Source organism: Rhinatrema bivittatum, chromosome 14 (genome assembly GCF_901001135.1).
Source record: "Rhinatrema bivittatum chromosome 14, aRhiBiv1.1, whole genome shotgun sequence".
Lineage (NCBI taxonomy): Eukaryota > Metazoa > Chordata > Amphibia > Gymnophiona > Rhinatrematidae > Rhinatrema > Rhinatrema bivittatum.
Genome location: NC_042628.1, coordinates 51,833,592 through 51,846,551, shown reverse-complemented (window position 1 = coordinate 51,846,551; position 12,960 = coordinate 51,833,592). Strand labels below are relative to the sequence as shown.

The 12,960-nt window shown below is 45.1% G+C and overlaps 1 protein-coding gene across 2 annotated transcripts in view; it reads left to right on the top strand.

The window, feature by feature from the left end:
* Positions 1-11,874, top strand: part of LOC115075828 — a 256,128-nt gene extending 244,254 nt beyond the window's left edge. For both annotated transcript variants that reach the window (XM_029576649.1, XM_029576648.1), the window contains exon 4: positions 10,536-11,874. In XM_029576649.1, coding sequence (XP_029432509.1) covers positions 10,536-11,750 — 1,215 coding nt within the window. In that variant the 3' untranslated portion in view covers positions 11,751-11,874. The remainder of the gene's footprint in view (positions 1-10,535) is intronic.
* Positions 11,875-12,960: the final 1,086 nt, after the last annotated feature.

Here is a 12,960-nt window from a genome sequence, read left to right as displayed (position 1 = left end):
TCTCGTTGGGAGTTCTGCTGTTACTTGCTTGTTCCATGAGGTTTTTTTCTTTCTCTGCTTTGACAATAGTTATACTAAAGGGCTACAGGGTAGGCTCTGTCCTCATATAGGATATCCTTTCAGTTTTGGTCTGTCTCCACCTGCTGGAAAGGAGGCTCAACCCATGGTCTGGACTGATCCGTGGTACTACAGGAGCGAAAATTATCAGGTAAGACCTAATTTTCCTAACTGCTGGAATCTCATCTTGTGGAATCTTTAAGATCTCCATAGCATATTTCCTAAAAGTTAACAAGGGTATTTCACCCATTACAATAGGAAAATTTAGAAGTCTTATATTTAAATGCCTCATAAAGTTTTCAGTCGATTCAAGTCTCTTCGACGTATACGCCCTTTCAGATATCATAGTGGCATTTATACTATGGAGACATTTTATTTCCTCGTTAACTTTCTTTAAAGAGTCATCATATTCAACAAACTTGTGCTGAATGTCCCATTCCTGTATCACAACTTTAGCTGCTATTTCGTCCAGCTTTAGGGCCTAATTGTCTAGTTTGGCTGACATCCTCACCATAAGGTCCCAGATTGTATCAAGGGTTACTACCATCGGTTTAATAAATTGCAATGGTGGAGGTCTTCTTACCCCAATCTCAGTAGACAGACTACCTTCTCCCGCTAGTATGGGATCGCCAGTTGCTTCCTGCACTTCTCTTCTCTGCGAAGCATCTGCTGGGGTTTTCGGCTCTCCAAACAGTCCGGCGGTTTCTGGGCCACCCAGCCGGGCGCTCCCAATGATGTCATCAGTATGAGCCTCAGCTCCTCTGTCGCCGGAGTGTGGCAAAGCTCTCGACGGCGTTTTCGGAGTAGGAGGGCTCAACGAAAGCTCCCCAGGGGGAGTAAGGCTCTCCTCTCGCCTGCTGTCCAGCGGGGGTTGAAGCCCTCAAAACAGGTACGGTAGAGGCGAACTCAGATATTAAACGTTGTCCCAAAGAAATGTCCGGGTCGGGTGGATAAACGCGAACTTTGCCTTTTCTCTTATGAGGCATCTCTTTGAAGAAAAAACGCCGAAGCTTTAATTCAGAAATCTCTAGCAGCGGAGCACACAGAGTTACGACCTCTCAGGATGCCATCTTAATTTCTCTCCAGAAGCAGCAGATTTAATAGCAGTACCATAGCAATAGTCAAACTACTTTTGGAGCATTAAATAGTCATAGGGACTCTGAAAGAGCCAGGGCCCACTTCTCCTTGCTGTCACATGCATCCAGTCACACAGGAAGTGGCCTATACAGGTGCCACATTGGGGGAAAAGGAGTTGGGTCCCCACAGGGTTGATGCATGCACATATCTGTGCTTCTCCTCTCTTCTATAGGCTGCACAAGCTGGCTCTCTGTGTTGCACCAGCACTCCTGCCACAAGGTTATTTATTTGTAGAGTTTTATATACCGTTATTCGGTAGAGCCATCATAACGGTTTACAAAACGGTTAAAAGATATATGGTAGGTAAATTTGGTACAATTGGTCCCATGGTACTAGTAAACAAATGTTTGTAATAGATCTAGTTAGATCTCCATTGAAAAATGTTTTACCAAAGTTGTCTCAAAATATTCAATGATCTGATACTTAAGAAATATTCTTTAAGATACTTTTGGGCCTAGGAGTTTCCTCCTGCTCCTTTGGGCTTTCAGCCCAAGCAAAACCAGGGTGGGTTCTGGCACTGTGAGTCTTCATTCACAATTACCAGATGATTTTCCCCCTATTTTATATCTCTTCCCAACTCACTCAACCCAGTCATAGTAGTGACAGCCCCCAGTCGGGGACCATGCCTATATAACCCCTTTTTTCTGGACTTGGCTGTTTCCAAGGGGCACACAAAAGTATTTATTCCTGAGGCTATATTCACTGGTATATCTCCTCTTCTATTGTTCCCAAGGTGTGGGTTCTTTCGATGGGGGTGAAGGCTAACCTTCTTGGCCCAGGCAGTAATGAACTCCCTTATATGATTGTTAACATTAGGGATGTGAATTGGTACCAGACTCGTTTCCGGTATCGGGTTTGGGTAAAAACCGCGGGAAATCTTCGTTCCCGCGGTTTTTACCTGTTTAAATTGGCTGTGTCGTGCCGAGGAAAAAAAAAACACACCCCGACCATTTAAATTTAATTCTTTCTAATCCCCCACCCTCCCGACCCCCCCCCCCCAAACTTTTTTAAAGTACCTGGTGGTCCAGCGGGGGTCACGGGAGCGATCTCCCGCTCTCGGGCCGTCGACTGCCACTAATCAAAATGGCGCCGATGGCCCTTTGCCCTTAGCATGTGACAGGGTATCTGTGCCATTGGCTGGCCCATCACATGGTAGGAGTAATGGACGGCCGGCACCATCTTTAAAAATGGGGCGGGTCATCCAGTGCTCCTACCATGTGACAGGGGCCGACCAATGGCACAGATACCCTGTCACATGCTAAGGGCAAAGGGCCATCGGCGCCATTTTGATTAGTGGCAGCCGACGGCTCGAGAGCGGGAGATCGCTCCCGGGATCCCCGCTGGACCACCAGGTACTTTAAAAAATTTTTGGGGGGGTCGGGAGGGTTGGGGATTAGAAAGAATTAAATTTAAAGGATCGGGGTGGGTTTGGGGGTTATTTTTAAGTGCCCTTTCTTCCCCCCCCCCCCAAAACGATAAGAGAACCCCCATAAAAAATTTCATGGGGTTTTCCTATCAGGTTCAGGGGCCCCCTGAATTCTGACGAGTTTGAAAATATCTTCCGATATTTTCAATCATCAGAAAAACAATTCACATCCCTAGTTACCATAACTCTTTGGGACATTAACAAATCAGGCTGAATTTACTGGATGGGTGTTCAGATTAGTACTGTGATTTCTGTCAAAAGAATCAGTATGTGCAAAAAATAAAATGTCCATTTACATCTAGTTTCCTCAGCTGTACAAGAGCCAGAATTTAAAAGATCTCTACCTCTGTGGATGTGACCCTCCAGACAAGCTCAGAACCTGCTTATTCTCCATAGTGTTGCATGATAATTGTCCCAAGGTGGCTGGGGTATCCTAAACGTGACTGGATCCCTTCCCACAAAAAATCCTGAATTGCAGTCTGGCGGTGTCCTTTGTCCTGGGGGTGTTAACTCCATTGGGGTTCTCCAAATGACTTTCTCCACTTGAGGCACTCTACTGTTTACCTTTTTCCACTGTGAAAACTGTCCATTTAATCCTACTGTTTCCTGCCATTTAACCAACTTCAATCCACAAAAGGACATCTCCTCCTATCCCATGATTTTTTAGTTTTCTTAGAAGCCTCTCGTACGAGACTTTGTCGAACGCTTTCTGAAAATCCAAATACACCACATCTACCGGTTCACCTTTGTCCACGTGTTTATTCACTTCTTCAAAAAAATGTAGGTGTTGCGTCCGTCGGTCTCAGACGGCTTCGACCTCTGTGCCTCACCTTTCTTCCTTCTTTCTCCTCAAGCCTTGGGAAGATGACTGCTGCCACGACTTCATGCCGCTCTCTCCGGTGTCCCCGGATCGGCAACAGCGACGGTGTTCGCCATGATTTTCCTGAGGGTCTCCTAGGGTGCGCGCGCATGCACGCCACACACGTCTATATCCACGTCATGGCGGGAACCTCGGGGGCGTCCCCTCCGAGTGACATCATCACATACTGTTATTTAGCCTGCCCTTCGTTTGCTAACAGAGTTAGCAAGGATTGGATTGCCTCCAGTCTAAGCTGCTCTGCCGCTTAAGAACTGCCGCAGGAAGCTCTCTCTGCCCTTTGGGGTATTTCTTCACTAACCTGGGTACCCGCTCCTCGGGGACCCTTCTGTTCTATTTTAGGTACCTAGGTACCTATCTTGGGATACCGGGTACTCGCTCCTCGAGGGCCTGCTCTCCCTAATCTGGTGACTGCCACTGAACAACTTCTGCCTGCATGGACCTTCAACTATACAGCTTCTGCTTCAGTGAGTACTAACCCTTTCAGTCTGTCTCATCTTCAGCTTCAGCTCTCTGTGTCTACATCCGGGACCTGTCCCTGCTACGCCACGTTGCCTATCACCTTCTCGAGTGTGAGACTGGTCTCCTCTACTGAGGACCCCTGGACTACTTCACTGGGTTACCTCCACTGCTGCCCACTCCCCAGGCAGTACCATCGAGCTTTACAATAAATACAACTTCTCTGTGTCTGCGTGTATAGAGTCTAGCCTAGTACTGCAGTTCCTCACGGGGCTCCTCCCCATGGGAGTGGCCATCACCGCAGTACCCAAGAATCCACTCCAACACCTCATAACCATAACAGTAGGAATTTTGTGAGGCAAGACTCCCCTTGGGTAAATCCATGCTGGCTGTGTCCCATCAAACCATGTCTATCTAAATGTTTTGCGATTTTATGCTTTATAACAGTTTCCACGATTTTTCCCAGCACTGAAGTCAGGCTAACCAATCTATAGTTTCCCGGATCACCCCTGGATCCCTTTTTAAATATCAGGATTACATCGGCCATCTTCCAATCTTCAGGTACATCGGATGATTTTAATGCTAGGTTATACATTTTTACTAATAGGTCTGAAATTTTATTTTTTAGCTCTTTCAGAACCCTGGGGTGTATGCTGTCTGGTCCAGATGATTTACTAGTCTTCAGTTTATCAATCAGGCCTACCACATCTTCCAGGTTCATGTTATGGTTGAACGGTGTTTGGGTGGATCCTTGGGTACTGTGGCAGATGACCACGCCCACGGGGAGGAGCCCTGTGAGGAGCCACAGTACTAGGCTAGATTCAGAACACACAAACACGGTTAGTTCTTTATTGTACAGCTTGAAGAGTACCACCAGAGGTGGCAGTAGTGAGGCAGTCTGGTAGTTGCAGTCTCAGGGACCTCGGCAGAGGGAGCCCTTCTCACCCCATTGGTATTGGACAGTTCCGAAGCAGGTTTCCCAGCAAGGGAAGTACTGTGGATGAAATAGACTGAGAGTTAGAGTACTCACTAGGTGTTTGCTGTAGGTATGCAATTCCACCAGGTTGTAGAAGGAAGTGCAGGCACCGAGGCAGGGAGAGCAGGCCCTCGAGGAGCGAGTACCTATTCCCTGTAAGGCACCTGAAATAAAGCAGAGGGCCCCCAAGGAGCGGGTACCCAGGTTAGCAGTTACCCCGAAGGGCAGAGAGAGAGCTTCCAGCGGCAGCACGGAAGTGGCAGAGTAGCGTAGCCAGGAACAGATTTGAGTCCTTGCTAACTCACAGGTCGATACAGTAAGGCCGCGGTAGAAACAGTGCGGCAGTGTCAGGCGCACCCTTCCTCCCAGCACGCACAGTTCTCTAGACCTAGAGCCTGATACTCTCTTCTAATCGCATGCAAATGCATGCCGAGGCTGTGAAGCGTTAGGGAAGGGTTATGCCTGCGCAACCCATTTTACTGTATAGGCGCTTAATACAGCGCCTATACAGTAACCTGGGTGCGCTGGTACCTGTCATTTCAAATGTCATTTCAAATGACATTTGAAATGACAGGCACCGGGAGGAGGGAGGCGGCGAAGCGACTTACTTCCTGCCTTTGGTTTTTTTGCTTTGCCGCTGTGTCTCACCTCCTCCCGGAGCAGGGCACGAAAGCAGTCTTGCTCCGGGAGGAGGTGAGACACAGCGGCAAGCAAAAAAAACCCAAAGGAAAAAAAAAACCTTTTCTGAGCCATCAGCAGCGGCGGCGGGATCCGGGGGGGGGGGGGTGGGTACGTGTTCGATCGGGCGAATAGGCAGGTAGGCGACAGCGGCGGCGGCGCAGCAAAAAAAACCAAAGCGACAAAAGTAACTTACTTTTCCGCGGCAGCGGGGCAGCGGCAGCGGGGGGGAGGAGGGGGTAGGCGGCGTGTTCGATCTGAGCCATCAGTAGCTCCCCCGACGAAGATGGCCGCCTGCACGGGGGAAAGCGTGCAATTGGCCGCTGAAGACGTGACGTCACGACGTTTGGTGTCACGGGGTGTGACGTCACGTCCTCAGCGGCCAATTGCACGCTTTCCCCCGTGCAGGCGGCCATCTTTTTGTCTTCGTCAGGGGAGCTACTGATGGTTCAGAAAATTTTTTTTTTTCCCCACCTTCCCGCCCGCCCGATCGAACACGCCGCCTACCCCCCCCCCCCCCCCCCGATCCCGCTCCCGCTGCCCCGGAAAAGTAAGTTACTTTTGTTGCTTTGGGTTTTTTTGCTGCACCGCCGCCCCTGTCGCCTACCTGCCTACTCGCCCGATCGAACACGTACCCATCCCCCCCCCCCCGGATCCCGCCGCCGCTGCTGATGGCTCAGAAAAGTTTTTTTTTTTCACCTACCCGCCCGCCCGATCGAACACGCCGCCGCTACTGATGGCTCACGCCGCCGCTGTCGCCTACCTGCCTACTCGCCCGATCGAACACGTTACAGTGCAGATAAGTGTGGGATTGGGGAGAGGTCCCCCAGAAAATTAAAGAACCCCCCCAGTGTTTAAAAAATTATAACAGTTCTTAATAAAAGTAAAACCTCTCTTTTCCCGTTCCCTTTCCCGTGCGATTTTGGCACTACACTACACTAACACCTACTAGGGGGAGGCGGTAAACTAACACGTTAAGGCCGCGGCAAAACAGCAGGTTACTGAGGAGATAGTATCAGCGCCCGTTACAGTATTGGAGGGGAATAGCTAATTCCTTCATTATACAGCTTTTTCGTTCATTTACATGCTGAGTGCGGAAAGGGTTATGTGTCTATTTTAGGAAGCGCTAAGGACGCGTGAAACTGGAGACTGTATCGCTGGATGGCCTTACTCGTCTGTATTGTGCGCTCCCAGCACGTTACAGACGGGGAATCTTTAACTGAACGTTACTGTATCAACCTGTCAATGAGCTAGCAAATTAGAATAGGTTATATACCCGGATGGCGTGACGTCAGCAAGGGGGAACGTCCCTGAGGTTCGCGCCAAGGTTGGAATAAAGACGTGGGTGGCAAGTGCGTACCCTAGTAGGTACCTGGGAGGATCATGGTGGGAGGCTGCACCATAGCTGTTCTGGGGACACTGGAGAGGTCGGCTTGTAGACGCGGCGGTAGCCATCTTTACTAGGTAAGCGGGAGGAGCCGTGAATAAGTTGAGGCAAACGGGGCGAAGCCGTCTAGCACCGACGGATGCAACAGTTCACCGTCATTTGGTTCAGTTGATCTGAATCATCACCCATGAAAACCTTCTCCAGAATGGGTAACTATCCAATATCCTCTTCAGTATACACTGATGCAAAGAAATCGTTTAATCTTTCCGCAATAGTCTTGTCTTCTCTAACCCCTTGATCATCCAACGGTCCAGTTGACTCCCTTGTAGGCTTTCTGCTTCGGACATATTTTTATTGTGATTTTTTTGCCTCTGTGGCCAACTTCTTTTCAAATTCTCTCTTAGCCTGTCTTATCAATGTCTTACATTTAACTTGCCAACGCTTATGCTTTATCCTATTTTCTTCTGATGGATCCTTCTTCCAGTTTTTGAATGAAGATCTTTTGGCTAAAATAGCCTCTTTCACCTCACCTTTTAACCATGCTGGTAATCATTTTGCCTTCCTTCCACTTTTCTTAATGCATGGAATACATATGGTCTGTGCTTCTAGAATAGTATTTTTTTAACAATGTCCATGCCTGTTGCACACTTTTTATCTTTGTGGCTGCACCTTTCAGTTTTTTTCTAACTATGTTTTTTCATTTTATCAAAGTTTCCCTTTTGAAAATTTAGCGCTAGAGCCCTGTATTTACATACTGTTCCCCCTTCCAGTCATTAAGTCAAATTTGATCATATTATGATCACTATTGCCAAGCGGCCCCACCACCATTACCTCCCTCACTACATCCTGTGCCCCACTGAGAATTAGATCTAAAATTGCTTCCTCTCTCATCAGCTCCTGAACCAATTGCTCCATAAAACTGTCTTTTATTCCATCCAAGAACTTTATCTCTCTAGCGTGCCCTGTTTTTCTTACCCAGTCAATATTGAGGTAATTGAAATTTCCCATTATTACTGCACTACCAGTTTGTTTAGTTTCCCTAATTTCTCTTAGCATTTCACTGTCCGTCTCACCAATTTGGCCAGGTGGACGGTAGTATACTCCTATCACTATTCTCTTCCCCAACACACAAGGGATTTCTACCCATAAAGACTCGATTGTACATTTAGTCTCATGCAGGATCTTTATCCTGTTGGACTCTATGCCATCCCGGCCATAAAGCACCACCAAGATACTCCTCTCTGTCATTGCAATATAATTTGTACCCCAGTTTAGCACTGACCTATTGGTTATCCTCTTTCCACCATGTCTCTGAGATGCCAGTTAAGTTTAAGTCATTATTCATTGCTATACGCTCTAATTCTCCCATCTTACTTCTTAGATTTCTGGCATTAGCATGCACACATTTCAAAGTGAGTTTTTTGTTAGTTTTCTTCCCAAACCTCTGAACCAGACTCCAAACCTAACAAAGCCCAATCCAGGAATTTAATGACTCCATTACATCTATCATATTACATATAGCTGACTGTAGCTCAGCAACTCATAATTGTGGGAACAAGCTCTCAAAATCTATGGAAACTGGTGGGCTTTTCTGTAAGAGGGTTAGTATTATGATGTGAGGGTAGTTGGTGTCTAGTTAGATACTAGACCAATTATATACTGGGAAGTAGAAAAATTGGGATGTAATGAATCCCAAAGCAATAGTGCCAGTTCTATGCATACATTTGCTTTCTCACCCATCTCCTAGAAAATAACTCCTTGGGAAATAATTTGCAGATCCATTGTAGATTGTTGCTTCCTTTTATCTGTTATTTTAAGCCACTCTTGCATGGTAAGGGATAGAGGCTAGATTTATTTTCTTTACCTGATATAGTGCAGTTATAAGTAGGGGTTGTAATGTTAGTAAGGTGAAAGTAATGAGTTTGGTACAAGAAGTATACACATGAAGTGTTGCAAATAACCAGGTAGATTTGTTGTAACAGTAATCAAACTGTGAATGATTGTCGGAGTTTTGTAAAGAATGCACCATTTTATAGGAAGCCAGTCTAATTGATGGTGTACAGGCATTCGTATGTTCTGCAATTAGGAGACTTGTCGCAGAATTTTGTAACAGCTGAAGTGGATGGATAGTGGATTGGAGGAGGCCTAGATAAAACGAGTTGCAATAATCTAGGCCGGTGAGAATTAGAGACTGATGATTTGAGTCAAGTAATGGTTTTATGTGTTTGAGGAGTTGAAGTTTGTAAAAAGATATTTTAAGTGCTGCTTTGATGTGTGTGGTTAAATCTAATTTGGGGTCAAGAACAATGCCAAGCTAACGGACTTGTTTTGTGATGTTGAAGCTAGAGTTGTCAATAGTAATGTGTTCAGGGTTGTTTTGGCCCCTTCTGAAGTGCTTACACTACTAGAGATTTTTGTATCATTTGCAAATGATAATATTTTCCCCTCCAGTCCTTCTTTAATATCACTAATAAGACATTGAAAAGATTTGGTCCTAGCAGCAAGCTTTGGAGTACTCCACTAGTCACTTTACCTTCACCAGATTGGACTACTGTTTTCTCAATTTTACTGTTCAACCAGTTCCTCAAACAATTTATAACTTTATGTTCTTCTCTCATGCTGTCTGGCTAGCTTACCAGTTTTCTATGTAGAACAGTGTCAAAAGCCAGAACTATTGGGAGAGGATTGTACCTGGCTTCTCCAATACCATAATCGCAGCATCTGCAGAGGTATCCTGGGAAATGAAATCTTGATTATAGTTGTTTAAATTTGGGACTTAGCTTGCTATTAAAAGCTTGATAAAATTCCACCTTAAAAAAGATTCTCTCAGATAGCTTCAGTTTGCTTTTAGATTTACCTTAGGAAATTTTGTGTTACATTCAGTTTCTCTGTCTGATTTATTTAGTTTGGATCTGATTCCTAGTTCTTGGAACTAGGCAGATGCAGATTCTGATTGTGAGATAAAGGAAGGTTTGGATTCTATTTCTGGATGGCTATGAACTTTGGTTCCGAGGCATAGGAAGATTTGGAATTTATCCTAGGCAAATAAGGACCTGATTTTGAGATGCAGACTCTAACCTGGGTGAATGTGAGTTCAGGTTGTGAGACCCATGAAGGTTCAGGCTTTGTACCAGACAGATGTGGGTGTGGCTTCTGATTCAGAGATGCAGAAAAGTTTTTGACTATATTGTGTGAGCATAGGGTATGGTTCTAAGACATATCTAGCTTTGGAGTATATCTCAGGTAGGTGTGGAGTCTAATGTGCAGGAAGGTTTGGCTCCTGTCTCAGGTGGGTGTGAGATATAGTTCTGAGACACAAGAAGGTTCAGTTTGCATTATTTTCATTTAGATTCTGGTTCTGAGGCATGGGAAGGTTTGGATCCTATCCTAAGTGAACGTAGGTTTGCATTCTGCTCTGCCTCAGATACCTTTGGGGTCTGTAATTCTTGTCCATGCTGTGACTTTTTCCTATGCCTGAATTTTGCTTTAGTTCTGTCCATAGACAATAAATTGTTTGTGCTTATGTTTTCATATACAGGTTGCAGAAGAACCGACCCAAAGGAATGGTCTGGATTTGTTTGAAGAGCTCAGAATTTATGGGCACCCTGGCCTCTGTTTTACCACAACGGCATACCCGGAGATCCCACCTGTACCTGTCCAGGAAACAATACATCCCAAGGCTTCAACCTCCAGAAGTGACCTCCCACAGAATATAGGATCCACAGAAGGTGGTCTGGAAGAACACTTCCCTCCAGAGATAGGCTGGGACACCAGAAGTATGTTAGAAAAGAACAAGGAAGATTGTGAGCAGTCACAGAAGAGAAATGAAACTCATCAGTATTATTTTCCCTTTCAGAGCAGTGACTTCACAGCTGTAAGCAGTGACCTTTTGGTGCACAATCGAGAGCTCTCTCAGAATTCTCGAGCTTTCACTCTTCCACAGCAATTCAAATGCAGGCAAATGCAGAGCCCAAAGCTATGGGCATTGGAAAATAATCTCCTGAAAGAGGGTCTCTCAAGCAGACATCAGGGCCAGACTGCAAAGAATTCCTTTGTATCAAGAGACACACAGTCTGTAGAAGGGACTGCACCCGAGGCTCAAACTTCATTTGATGTTCTGAAGAGTATCTGGAACTGGGACATTCGCAGGCAAGGAACAGCCAAGGCCTCAGTGTCCAAAACTTCAGGCTGTTCTTTCATGAACAGATTGATCCCTCCACAGTGCAAAACATCCTACCAGGGGCTGTGTCCAGAGCAAGGGCATCTCGGGAACACTTTGAAGCTGTACACAGAAGGAATATTCCCTAAGCACTCCCACCCTGTGTACATGTTGGACAGCGAGGCTTCAGCTCAGGAATACACAGCAGAGATGCCAAGATACACAGCCAAAGCTCCCATAAATGGAACATCTGTTAGAGCTTGCCACCATGAGCTGCCACTCCCACCACCATGCTTGGCTGTAGATCAGACTGGAGCCCAGGAGTGGCTGGAGTCATGGGAGCATAGGCTACCTTTAGCCAGAAGCACATTGTTTACAAGCCAGCAAGAATATGGTGGCAAAAGCCGTTGTGGCATAGGAGATTGGTTCTATGCTCTTGAACCAAGGAGTTTCCTGAACCAGAACCCACAGCTGCCCCTAGCATTCTTCCCACCATCGGAAGCACTGGAACACAGCTGTTCTCCCACTCCTTACATCACTTTTCATGGATCAAGCCCTGAAGCCTGGGTTTTCCCCAGGATGAAGTTGTATTAGGTGGCTTCCTTACACATTTGGTCTCGGTGTAACAGGGAAGTCTTTTCTTCACTGTAATCTTGAAGTATCATTATCACCCTAAGCATAGATTTCCAAGGAGATAATAAAAATAAAAATATTTCTGCTGTTAAATACCATATTTTTATACCTTTCTTGGGCTGACTCTGATGTCCTTTGGATTTTTTTCTGTCAAATATGTAAGAACCTTCATTTTCAGTTTTTTAGTTTTTGGAGATTTTCAATGTTATAACAAAAAAAAAGTGAAAAATTACTGTTATGACACACAGGAGAAAAATCGGTAGAAAAGTCATTTAACCACTGATTTTTTTTTGTTATAACATTGAAATTCCCAGGAAAAATAAAATAAAACCTGAAAACAAAGGTCCCTACAAATATTCAAATCAGGTTTCTAACTGTATTACTCTAGATTTCTCCTACTTGTCTCCCTTTTCCCTCAATAGTTGCTATCTGTTCCTTTCTCTCACCTCCTTTTCATACTGAGTGGATGGTCAGGTGCCATTACTTACTGTGAACACTGATAAAACTAGAGTTCTTTGCCCTTACGGAACAGAGCTCAACTGAATTAAATCAAAGGCCCCTGACTGCAGTACAGAAATTGTTCTGTTTGTATCGGTTGCCACTGGCCTGATGAAAAAGAACTTCCAGGTGCATCTAGACATATGTTGCCTGTGCATATCCTTACGAACTTCAAAAGGAAGCTCTCCTTGGTACAATGCAAGTATTAAGAAGGGAAATAGCAGTGAATTTGAGTGAGATCATACTGCCTTATAAGTGAGGTTCACTTCTGCCAAGGTATGCACATACTCATTTGGAGACATTACCCAGACAGTATTCTTCAGAGATACCAACATTTATTTATTTATTTATTTATTTATTTATTTATATTTTTTATATACCGGAGTTCCTGTAAAAGATACAAATCACTTCGGTTTACATTTAACAGCAAAATAAACACTATGAGCTTAGTATGGGTGCCCTAGGCTTTACATAGAACATGGAACAAGGAGCTAATACAATGAGCATATCATATAATATAATGTAAAGATAATATGAGAATAGTATTAGACATATTATGAGGCATAAAATAAAAGCATATCGTAGAAACATAGAAAATAAAAAATTGTGAGCAGTACCAGATGAAGAGAGGGAAAGGCAGAGACAGAAAATTGAGAAACATTAAGGGTCCAGA